Source organism: Adelges cooleyi, unplaced genomic scaffold (genome assembly GCF_023614345.1).
Source record: "Adelges cooleyi isolate 19-005CV unplaced genomic scaffold, UGA_ACOO_1.1 ACOO_flye_CR_arks_rails_tigmint_CR_PRNA_307, whole genome shotgun sequence".
Lineage (NCBI taxonomy): Eukaryota > Metazoa > Arthropoda > Insecta > Hemiptera > Adelgidae > Adelges > Adelges cooleyi.
This window is the reverse complement of record NW_026095978.1, coordinates 3,189,030-3,202,006: the sequence shown is the minus strand read 5'-3', so window position 1 is coordinate 3,202,006 and position 12,977 is coordinate 3,189,030. Positions and strand designations below refer to the sequence as shown.

Here is a 12,977-nt window from a genome sequence, read left to right as displayed (position 1 = left end):
AATGTTATAACTTATGTGTAAAATAAAATATGTAACGAGTTAAATTTGTTTTTAAAAATTTTAGTCTACGTGTTGGATCGGATTGGACATAAGTGATCAGAAGATAAATCATAAATACTATATCTTCCTATTCATTTCTGTTTAATAAATAAAATACAACTTTTAGCCAACGAAAATCGATAACGTCTAGCCCAGCTTGTTCAAGACACCTTATTAATTTATTTTTACATATTTGATGTGACAAATCTCGTCTGTTTTTATAAAATTAAACTAGTCACATGAGGTAAACAAAAAACAGCCAAATTTTACATAAAATAAAACAATTTTTAAGTGATTTTCTAAAATGCTCGTATTCATTTTATTATTTCTAAAATTATGGCAAAACAATTAAAAAAATTCATTTTATCGTTTTAGAAATTTCAAATAAAAACCTGGCTAAAACTTATAATAATAATAATATAAAAAAAAAATCAACTAAAATAAAAATTCATATATTAAATGCCGTTAAATGAAATTTTTTTAAACAAATTATACTTTACAGACAAAACTTTTCAAATAAAAAGTTATTTGAAAAAACCTTAAGTCAACAAATATCTATAAACGAATAAAACATTAATGGTTTAAATTCAATTTTGGATAATAAACGTACCTCTTTATCACTTGAATGCGTTTGCCTGGGACGACTCGAATAATTACCATAACAATAACGTTAATAAATCTTTTATTATTAAAATATGAGATTTACTTTTAGTTGCACTGATTAATTAAATAATAATATAAAAGATTTTATGACACTCGATTTTGACATAAAATTATAAATATATAAATATAAAATTACATGTATTTTTTAAGTAAATAGTTAACATGCTTTTGATCATCAAAAAAAAAAAAAAATTATTCCAATTCACGTTATATACGTAGTTTAAAGGAAAATAGGGAGATTAAAAAAAAACGAAAATTATCATAAAAAGTTAGAACAGAATTATTCACATTCAATATAAAAAAATATGTTAAAACATTATAACACTACAAAAAAGTACGATAAAGTTAAGAGTAAATATAAAATTAATCATTGAAAAATTCACAAATGTCTTCAACCACCCTAACAACTACGATGTAATGTTTTGGCAACGGACCGTCAACCTTTGTCTCGTTAATGGTTTTGAAGAGTGTTCCTCAAACTGGCAAACTGATGATTCAACATAACTTTCTGTTGGGTCGACAAATATTTGTTCAACTGCACGATGATGTTGTCTAAATTGGGTTGTTTCTTACACGATTCGATGTTCAGCAAGTTTGTCAGAATACTGCACCACAAGTCTTTGTCCATATATCTGGAGTGAAACAAAAAAAATTAAATAAAGGAACGGCCAATGTAACGTTTTGTTAAATAAATAATTATTTTACCTTGGCAATGGTTTCATCAGGACCCAAGATTTGCGGATCTTTGTGGTCTTCATGTATTCGGCCATCAGAAGCATGTAAATAATACCGGCCAACCCGTAATGATCAGTCTGTCGTAAGTGAAAAAAAAAACAATTATTATCAGTTTTTGTCAACGTTCTCTGATCGTTCGACCCAACCGACCTGATACGTCCAAGGTGACTTTTCTCTCATTTCGTGACACACGAAATCGGCCGTTTTCACCGCATACGTAAAAGTTGTCCCGGCCGGCAACAAAGTCATATCAATGCTACGCCCAAAGTCGATGAGTTGTACACACGGACGCATCGATGAATTTGGCCTTTGACATAAAAAGACAATGATAAGCATTAGTTTTTTTATACCTTGCAAACTGTAAATACAAAAAAAAAAACCAAACAAGACTTACAAAGACTTGACGACGACGTTGTCGGGTTTCAAGTCTCCGTGGATGATCTGACACTGATGCAAGTACTTGACCGCCGACGTGATTTGAGAAGCGAAAAGAGCCGCCACCGTAACCGGAATGGGTCTGTACTGTAAACGTAGTAAAAACCGCGATTAATTCGTTGTCGATTATCAATATTAGTTTATTTTTTAATTCACCATCGCTTGTTTGTAAGCCAAGATGACGGACAATAAAGTTCCGTGCATAGCGTACTCCATCGATATAATAGATCCGTTGTTGAACATATAAATGTAGTCCATGTTCACGAAATAAGCAATCTGAAAACATTTGTAAAGGACAAAAATTAAAAAAAAAAAAAAACAATCGGTAGTTTAAATTTAAAAACGCGTTTGGTTTACTTTGTCCGATTCGGTGAGACGATGTTGAATTTCTTTGCCAATATACCATTCCCAAGCACAAGCCGGTTTTTGTAGTTTCAGCGCTCTCTCAGCAGCGCCCTCGCCTTCGGGCCGAGCTTTGACCACTCGAGCGTACGTTCCTTTTCCCAGTTCGGTGAGGAATGACATTTTTGTGGATCCTATCGACGCAAACAATTCGGATTAACAAATTATTTTTGTTTTTAATTCTGTCACAGCTTGGTTACCTAGTTTGAACTCAGACCGCATGCTCGGTACGTCAGTATCGATCTCAGAATATCCGCCTAAATGTCTTTCTTCGGGAAATCTCACCACATCCTTGAGTAATTTATTTATCAAATCGTCGTCGAATGGATTGATGTTGTCTCCTGCAAAAATCAACAATAAATTCAGCAAGCTGCATAATTTTAAAAATCCAATTTAGATTTATATTTTACCAAATTCGATTTTGGTGGGTTGTACCGACGGTTTCAGAGTCGACGTGAGAGTAGAAATTCCCGACGAATTACTGCTGTTGCGCTCTTTGGACGCTTCCAGTATCATGCTGAGGTTCTTTCCCACTGGATATTCTTCGGATTGTTTAGATTCGACCTCATCAAATACTCTACGATAAAATTAAAAAAAAAAAAAAATTATAAACTTTGACTAATGTGTGTTTGGTATCAACTATTTTGAAGAGTTACAAAATTTACCTGAGCGGTTTGAGGGCGTTTCCAGTGTTTTTTTTGGTTTTTGACTCGCCGGTATTCAATGGCGTGGAACTTGGCAAAACCATAATAAAAGCTTTAGTCGAACAAGTCAAGTCGTCGTCAGTCTGAAACGAAACAACAAAACAAATGTCACCAAGAGATAATAACTGAAAATTTAAATTAATATAAACGTTTAATAATTGTTATACTTGGACGTCATCTTTTTTAGAAGCAAGTTCATCGTTGTCAACATAAGCTTTTAAGTTGGCGGGAATTTCATTATTCGTTTCGACTTCATCACTGTACACAGTAAACGTCTCTTTTTTGGTCAAAGCCGGCGCAGCGCTTTCTTCGTCGTCGACATAGACATTTATGTTGGCCGGAATATTTTTTTTAGTTTCAACTTTGTTTGAACTAACGACATCGTCGTCACTGTACACACTAAATTTCTGGTTTTCCGTCGGTGCAGATGCAGGAGGAGCATTGTCTTCGTAAACCATAAAATTTGTAGGGTTTTCCGAATGGGCTCCGTTTTTGTTTCCACTAAATCCTGCAAATGGCACTTGATTGATACCGCTCGGCACATCGTGTACCTTTGCCAGTTTATCTGAAATTTAAAAAAAAATTATAATTAATGATAAGCAAAGGGAGTAAACAAAAAAAATATTATAACAACCTTCACACGGACTGTTCCACATTTGTTGTACCAGATCGATCGCTACTCTCGTGTTTACCGTGTACGACTGACTCAACATAGGGTCAGACTCCATTCGATGTGATGGCGGAAGAGGAGCCTATATTTTTTTTTAAACATAAAAAAAATTAGCGTCAAACGATAATTATAACAAATATTACAAATATTTCATACTTTGTTGGCTGAAACTTTTTCATTGTCGTCGTCAAATTGAATTACATTTTTCAATGGTTGTTTTTCAATCACGACTTTGACCGGAGACTTAACTTTGACCCTCAATGGGGATTTGTTGGTTTGGGAAGCTAACACTATTAAATTAATAGACAAATGTTAAAACAATCACACAAGTTCTTTTTTAAAAATTAAATAACAAATAATTATTTAAAAACAAGTTATTTGAAATACAGTTTTATTTAACTTAAAATAATCTGTTGAAATAAGATTATTTAGAATTAAAATTAAAAATTGTTTGTCATTTAAATATGTTTGTATACATTTTTTTAATGATTAATTGAAAACATGTTAGTAAATTGCATTCAACTTATTATTCAAATACAATTTTAATTTTAATAACTATTTCCATTTTTATTTAAATAATGCAACCATTACCAATTTTTTTTTTTTTTTTAATTTGAAACTTAACAAGTCAAAATACTCACTTTTCTCTTTTTTTTCTTTAAGCTGTTTCAGGTAAATCTCGTATCTTATCTCTTCGATCTGGATGTCTCTTCCGGCTGCATAAACCTAATGCAAAATAATATTGTTCATACATTTTTACCTACGACACAATTAAAAGTATTTTTTCACAAGCAATCGTAACACTTTTAGTCATAAAGAACGATGCGTGTTGGGAGGTATTTTTTTTTAAAACTTACTTTGTCTTTGCAATACATCGGACGCTTAGTGGGATCTGGCGGCTCAAACACAGCAACAGGACACGTGAGGTTTGCATGGTTTTTTATACTCCGCAAAGCATTTGGCACGGTTATGCCGTTTAGTTTTGTCACACATTCCGTATTGTTGTCTTGGTGAACTGAAAAATAAATATTAACTTTAAATAATGGAAAAGATTCACTTGAAATAATACATCATGTACTAATTTCACCTTCAAAGTTTATTGAAGGTAATGGTTTCGGGCCAGCTTTGGAACGGCTGCTCTTAGGTTTCGTCCATGGTCCAGCTTTCACAGTGTTCTCCTTGTTCACTCCCTTGGTAGCCAGGTTACAATTGTTGTTGTCCACGCCAAGTAATGCGTTTTCATCGTTGTCCTACATAACAAAAGAAAATTGTTTACCTATAAGAATTGTAGGATACACATTACAAAACCTAACATTTACCTCAAAAACTCTTAAAGCCGAAGTTTTTCCGTTAAAATTACCGTTTTGCGGCACTTTTCCCAAGATACCACCCACACCGCGTCTGGTTCCAGTGTGAGTTTCGCCCTTCTTCAAAACGCTAAAAGCTTGTCTCTTGTTCGGCTCGTTGCCTTTGTCGTCGTCATTCTGCAACTCACCGTTTATCATTCGTCTGGCGACACTTAGCTGGAATTGTCTAGAAAATTGACAGACAAAAAATTTAAATAGACAAAACTACATTTTTATAACAACAAACACAATGTAACTCACACGTGGGCTTGTTCGAGTTCCTGAATGGGTTCTGCTCTTGATTGTATTCCGAGCAAGAATATCTGATCCACTCGTTTAAAATCGTTGTACCTGTCCAAAAGATCGGCCCAAGCGCGGTAAAACATTGCACACATCGTGCCCAGTCCCTGATTGTACACGGTTTGATACAGTTCGACGGCATTTGGTTGATTTTCAATCTAAACATAAATTGAGTTGAAGAAAAAGTACATACGTTTCTCACGTGGTTATTGATTGTTACTTACAAATTTTATCAGGACTTGAATGAATCTCGGGTCTTGTTTGTACATTGCATCGTCTTTGAACTTTTGCACCGTTTCTTCTATGAGCGGCCAAAAATTGCTGTCGGGTCCGTGTGTTAAATACATTTGTTCTAGCCATTTGATATATTCAAAACGAGGTGCCAACGGGTCTTCTCCTTCGTAAGTTCGGATGTCGTGTTCATATTTGCTATTTACAAAAAAAAAAAAAAAAACATTTATATTTTTTCATCGAAATTCAAAAACATTTCCAAAACGAGACATACTCTTTTTCCTTGTTCAATTTCTGTTGAACTTCAGTATTAGATTGTGCTTGTAAAGCCGTTTCTAGTTGTGTAGGTTTTCTACCTTGTCTCAATGGTCTTATATTTTCTTTGGTCAAGTCCAAAGCGTCAGATGTGTCTGCGGCGTTCATTGTTATCTACACGGACAAAGTATAATATATATATATATATAATATTACAGTAAAAATTTGAAATGCTCAATAAAGATCTAAACTCATCCGAGGTACACACTCAGTCGATTTACCGATGTTAACGAAAAGAAAATATCTTCATTAACACTTTTTTGTCGGTAGGTTTTTTAGTATTACGGAAAAGTGACCGGACGTGTTTTAGAGCATTAGACTTTAGTCAAAATAAACCAACACGATTAGGTACAATCATTATACAAGCTTTCATCGGTAATTATTTAAGTTATGTGTTCAAACAGCTTTAATTATTGAACTAGAAGAGTCAACAGATATTTGAATAAATAATCGGCATTAAAAAAAAACACATTTTGTGCTGATGTAGAACAAAAAATAAAGACTTGTAAAGTAAGTTTAAACGTGAAACCCTTAAAGGTCTATTCGTCGGCACCGTCTTGCGTGTTATCAACGACCGAGCCGACTAACTCGACCGAGTAGACCGACTTGCTTCTCGATTAGAGATTTCGTTTGTCAGACTCAAGAGTGGTTTTTGGATGTTCAAAATAGACAACAGTGCTACGCTAAAATAATTGTTACTATTAATCTATAAGCACACTGTTGTTGTATGCGATGGACATAATATTGTTATGTGACCAATACACAAAACGACGGTGTACTCACATTGTCCGAGATGTAACCGCATTAATAACGTTGACCGGCCGCCGACGGTGTTCGGTGTCGGACTGTCGACTGGATAAATTCGGGTATTTTAATTGTCAGTACGGAAAAACGCAAAACAATATTTTATGTTCATCACCAAGTTGGAGCGCGCCGCGCCGAACGAAAACCACATTTATTGCGAGCCGCGAAAAATGTAAACAATGATCGACAGCGATATGGCGGCCAGCGGCGTAGTTTGAACGTAACGTCCGTTTGTTATCGTCAATCGTCATTGCGGTGCTTACCGCGTGGAGGCGCTCTGGCCGCCGTGGAGGTAAACCGCCTCGGGGGTAAGCCGCCGTGGAGGTAAAACCGAACGAGCGTCGTCCAAAGACCCATTAAGTGCGGTAGTAAAATGGCGGCAAAATTTGAATAATTGTATACTGACGCTAAAAGTATTCTCTTTTGGCGCACATAATATTTTAGTGCATTGTCATATTTTTTCAATAATACTTTTCGAGTTTAAAATAATATTTCCAGTTGCCTATAAGCACAGTTGTAAAAGTATAGAACTTTTCGAATATGTTATTATGACGTTTTAGCGCGAAATTTAATATTTCAAAAATGATATTTACCAAATGCACGTTTTAAATTATTCCCAATGTTAAAACCGTTCTTTAACAAAATTTTACTAATGACAGTTTTTACCATTACATTTAGTATCAAAACATCGTTATAGTACATGTTAAAAAAATATATTAAACAATATTTTGAAATTATTTAAATTTGTTCGATGAATGTGATAATAGTTACTCATATACTTTTTTTACGCATTTTGAGTATATTTCACTTCTTTGACCCTTTTAAAATGTCCCGAGCAAGCAAAGATAGTAAGTCTATAGATCAGAAATCGTACCTGAAATACTCTGTTGAGCTAAGTGGCCAACAATTTGAAAAGTTTACCCCTTCTTTGAAAATCGATAACAACACATTTATTGACAGACAAATTGTTTTTATTTAATACATATTTTTATCATCATACAGTTTCGCATCGAAGCGTTTGAAATATATTTAAAAAAGCGTTTTCTAATTATTTATTGGTGTCCATTTTATTATTAATTGAAACTTAAAAAATTGAATTAATTTTTACTAGGCTTACCTAAATTGTAAATCAATTAATCAAATGTCCTTTTTGTTTATGATACCTAAAAAACGTGGATCTCAGTTAGTCTACTTTATCCTCATTATTTAATAAGGTCAAGCTTTTTGTCACTAAGTTTATATTTATAATCAACGCAATAATACTAGGAATAATTACTATAATAACAATAGTAATGATAGAAATAGGACAATACAACTATCCACTCACCGCACTGCATCGTAACAACATATTATTATAATTATATTTGGATTCTTCATAATTTTCCATACATAAATTAATAGCTATTGATTTGGTTTTATAAAAAAAAAATGTTTGGAGATGGTTTCAAATGTAAAACCGTTCAATATCATACAGACAAACATACATTAATTTGTATATAAATAGATTAATGGAATCCTGGGTTGAGATTATAAGTTTAAAATGGTAACATTGTCGTAGCTAATTGAATCAGAAGAGAAACGACTTGCAATAACGCTGTTATGGTTACTAATAATAGTAAAATTACTTGCTTATTTTGCTGTGGGTTACAATAAACTATTTATCATAGACAATAATATATTGTTATCCGACACATTATATTACATTTATATTAAAATTTGGTTCATCGAAGTATGTGCTCATCTAATGTTCCACGAGATGGTCAACGAAGTGTTGTACTGTTTCTGGCGCACGACAAGGCCACGTATCGACGCCAAGGCCTCGTTGCTGTTCTCGGCCACGTTCCTGTCCCACAGCATGACACGGCGCCGTCCGCGGCAAAGGTCCGCGACATCTCCGCCCGTGCTGACGCGGTACGTGGCTCGCGTCCGGTCCGCCGGCCGGGCCGCGGTCTTCACCAACATCATGTGCACGCGCACGGTCCTGCGCACGCCCCTGCACAAGATCACCCACATCATGTTATCCCGCGCGTCCTTGAGTAGGAACGCTCTGTGCCGGCCAACGCGGTGCAACAACAAGGCGCGGACGTCCGGAACGGTGTATCTGTTGCTCTGCGGACGACAAGACCGTCATTTCCGGTTACAAGTATAATATATAATGTTACCTGAACGGCGACGACCGATCCCGGGTGGTCGGAACTGACGTGCTCATAGATCTGATCGTGCGTCCCGGTCCACTGGCACGTGGACACGTAGCACTTGGCGTCCGGCGCGTTCGGACAGCTCGCCTCGTGCGCGTTCACGTCGGGTATGGCCACCAGTTGTCGGCAACCGAGCGGCCGGTAGCTGCACGAGGTCTTGATGCCGCGCACGATGTTCGCCAGGGCCGTCTCGACGGCGGCCGTCGAGCGCGTGGCCGATATCGGCGACCGGCACATCGGGCACGTGGGCTCGTGCAGGTCCAGCAACCGGTCGAAGCAAAGGTCGCACACGGTGTGCCCGCGGAAACAACAACACCGGATCCGGCACGCCAGCTGCAGGCACACCGGGCATTCCAGGGCCCGGCGGATTAGTTCGGTGACCGTTTCTGTGGCCGCTTCTTCTGCTTCTTCAGACATGGCGAAAACATAACATAACACGCTTAACACGCTTAACACAAAACACTCACAATCACACAGACACAGACACGAGCAGAGTCCAAGTGCCTTGATTCAACGGGTTCTGATCACGTACAACATTATAATCGAATTTTGCTTTATAAAAATATATATATTTAAATAATTTGTATAGCATAGCCAGCAATATTATATAACAGCTAGCAGACTTGTTGTGTATTCGCTTTCACTATTTATCACAGTGAGTTATAATGTCTAGAAAAAAATTTAAGTAGAATTTTGGTTTTCACAAACTACTTAAAAGAAAAAAACCCAGTTCTGTGGGGTCGGGGCGTAGTGGGGGCGGAGAGGTCACAGGAATACAGATTTTATTATAACTGAAAGTGATAAATTCACTTTTAAATTAACGAATCTGTGGATAGTATGTTCAAACCAGTTATAGCGGCTTAGAAGATATCGTGGACCAGCAATAATGTACTTAAAATTTAATATTTAGTCTTGAGCAGGGTGGACACGATAAGGGTTGATCGTCTGTCTTTAAAAATGTACTGTCATAGTTACCCATTCATCGCAATTGACAATATAATGAAAATATTTTCATTACCTGTTGACTGTCGATTCACTCACACATAGCAACCTAGAAACTGACTACAACCAAAGTGTAAATTTACTCTATTTTTGGTGTTTTTCCTTAATAAAAAAAAAATGACTACAGATTTTTGAGAAAATTGTATGTTATAGTTCCATTTTAGATCTACCTTTGGTCTAATTTTCAGATCTAAATCTCTAAAACTTTGCTTGAAAAAGTGAAATAAAGAAAAAAATGTATGATATTTTTTTGGTTTGTTAATGTTTATCGATAGTACTATGTTTGAAGAACAATCCATATAAATTTGGGACTTTTTCGACTATTTTAAAAAAAGTTAATGTACAGCATCGTAATTTTAAGTTGAAAAACTTGTACATTTTTTGGGTGTTTTTCTCGATTTTGATGGGGAAGGGGTGTCTTTTTTAAATTTTTGGCCAGATAAAGTACCTTCCAGGTATGATTTCTGATCTATAGAGTTGCTACACGAATAAATCGGTTCAGCGATTCATACCTAACATATTTTCAACATTAATTAATATTTCCTAGGTAAAAAAATAGAATTGTTGTTTCAATTCGTCAACGGGTTCCAAGTCACGTCGTGCCAAAGTATTGTGTAATTTAAATAGTTACTTTTCGGCAGGTAAACTACATTCAAATAGTGTAGGATAAATAATTTAAAAAAAAGAATAAACAAGGACAGCTCCAAGTCGATATTTTTTAATACTGAATTAATGGTAATAACTAAGAATTAACATATATTTTTCTTTTAATATACAAAACTATTGTTACAGTACTTAGTAATATTGACATGAATATGCGAAAATGGGCGTCATGAGCTTGTCTCAACCTTAACCTAACTTAACCTAATCTATTATGGTTAGGTTAGGTATTTTATTTAAAATTAGTCAGTGCTTTGTCAAAAAAGTGTTAAGTTGAGAATTTTAGAGACATTTTCGTTTTGGATTTGTGGCCCTACTACTGTCACGCCATCTGCTGCCTGTATTATAAACTGTCGTTGGTTAAACTTATAACAACTAGATAGCGTATGAAATATAAAACTATAAATCCTACCTAGTGTGTGATTAAAAAGGAGGTTTCGCTTTTTTTAATCCGTAATGCCTACATATAAAATGGGTGGGCTGTACGAGTTAGGCATGTACACTAATGTAGAAAACAAACTTCTTTTTAAATGTTTTGAAAACTTTATAACAAAAAAATATATATAAAACAAGTCATAACGTTAGTGATCGCATCAAATCAAAACTCCAATGTAAGGTACGATATAAGGACTTTTGTCAATACATTATTATACATTATACGTTATTGTTGCCTTATTAAATTTGTTTGATTATACTGTTAGGACTGAATAATTTTCAGGGCTTTATGAAGCTTAGTGTACCTAATAAGGTGTGTACAAATTTCCCGTTATCTGATCAAATGTTTTTGTTTAAATGCGCTGTTCAAAATTAAATTTTTCTTATTTTTTTTTCTTAGAAAATAACTATACCGTCAAAAAGTCCCTACGTTTTATAGTTCATAAAACTGTATAGATATTGAAAATAAAATCATTAAAACAAGTATTATTATGAACAGGTAAATAACAGTTGAAAATCATGCCTAATGCCCAAAATCTGGCCCAAACCCATTTTTCAATAAAGCGTAAGGTAGAGAATGTTTTTATGCAATCCTGCCGTTTAAGAATAAATATATAATTTAAAATGTGATTAAAGCTACGAAATTGTTCAATTTTGCTTATTTTATGTTTCAAATAGGTACTAAATTATAAAACGGTAATTAGGTATAGGCAATGAGGTTTGAGGCCCCTATAAGTGTTTAATTGAATGATTAAATAGAAAACAAAGCTGGCACAGTAGGACCGGATTAGGTACATTGGGCCCGGGGAGGTAACAAAATCACTTTCAAATTAACGCTTCGATGCTAATCTATAGATAAATTTAAGGTGGAAATGTTAAATATCGACAGAAGCGTTTTAAAGTCAAAATAATTGTGTTTAAAATTGTATATTTTGGCTGGATAAGATTAGGCTTGAACGTTCAGGTCTTTACTCATAATGCGTCGCCGTTGTTACAAATAGACAAATCAATTACATAATGACAATATTTTTCAGAATCTGTTGCCTTATATTTCATTCACACAAAGTGAATATATACATATACTACTCAATATCTCACTGGGTTTAATAAGAAATTTAATTTTTTCTCTACGTAGGTTTTTTATGTAATGTGATCAGTTTTTTTTGTTTTTACCACCCTCCCAGTTTTTTTTTTTTTGATAGCAACTTTTGAAAGTTAAATTGTAACTGGGTTTCACAACGCTGATTTTCGTTTTTCAATTATTTACTTTCTACCATATTATACAACTATTATTTGTTAGATAATAATAATTTCACAACGATATAACTGTATATAGATTGAGTTTTTCTATATAACGACAACATGTCATTATGGTTTTGATATTTTCTATTGCTGTAATAATTGTTTAATTGTTTTTAAATAAATGTTTATAATTAAAATTAGTTTTCTAGTCGTAAAACATATTATATTCATTACAAAAAAAAAATTGCCGTTATAATGATTTTATCTGCTATAGGTGTTTAAGAAATGCACCTAACCAACCTAAATTAATAATTTCATAATCCGATTTTATATTCAATGCTTTTATATATGGATTCGAAAAATCCGGATTAACGTTGAATGTTGGGATTTCGGATCGCAAAAAAACTGGGATTCTCCACATTTTTCCTGTTTTAATGATTGCCGTTTTATAACGATTTTATCTGCTATATAAGAATTAAATGCACCTAACCAATCTTAAGAGTACCCAGCATTCATTTTATTCCTAAAGAATATTATTATTATGCAAACATAAAGCTTTGTACCCGGTAATATTATAGTAGGTAGGTGTAATGTAGGTATGTATATTATTTTATACACTATAACAAGGCCGGGTGTAACGTTTTCCGGTTATAATTATTCTTGTAATCTGTTACACGGTCTGGGTAGGTACAGGCGTTTCCGACACGCCCGCGTTTTCTCATTGGCCCGGCCGGGTGAACGCGGACGGCGACCGACTACTCTGCCGGCGGTGGCGCGGCCGTTGGTGCCGGGCTGC

The 12,977-nt window shown here is 34.7% G+C and overlaps 2 protein-coding genes across 2 annotated transcripts; both read right to left on the bottom strand.

Annotated features, from left to right (window-relative positions):
• Positions 1-495: 495 nt before the first annotated feature.
• On the bottom strand, positions 496-6,830 carry LOC126839707 (mitotic checkpoint serine/threonine-protein kinase BUB1 beta-like). The gene is made up of 20 exons (XM_050575127.1): positions 6,624-6,830; positions 5,800-5,954; positions 5,519-5,723; positions 5,256-5,452; positions 4,968-5,181; positions 4,736-4,898; positions 4,506-4,663; positions 4,290-4,374; positions 3,805-3,938; positions 3,613-3,730; positions 3,146-3,543; positions 2,940-3,061; positions 2,685-2,851; positions 2,475-2,615; positions 2,230-2,408; positions 2,029-2,148; positions 1,832-1,959; positions 1,588-1,744; positions 1,408-1,514; positions 496-1,334 (listed from the first exon to the last, which is right to left on the bottom strand). Exons 2-20 carry the CDS (start codon positions 5,946-5,948, stop codon positions 1,154-1,156), a joined length of 3,123 nt encoding a protein of 1,040 aa, XP_050431084.1. The 5' UTR covers positions 5,949-5,954; positions 6,624-6,830; the 3' UTR covers positions 496-1,153.
• Positions 6,831-8,381: 1,551 nt separating this feature from the next.
• LOC126839780 (uncharacterized) lies at positions 8,382-9,259 on the bottom strand. Its single transcript, XM_050575188.1, has 2 exons — positions 8,807-9,259; positions 8,382-8,753 (listed from the first exon to the last, which is right to left on the bottom strand). Exons 1-2 carry the CDS (start codon positions 9,257-9,259, stop codon positions 8,382-8,384), a joined length of 825 nt encoding a protein of 274 aa, XP_050431145.1.
• Positions 9,260-12,977: the final 3,718 nt, after the last annotated feature.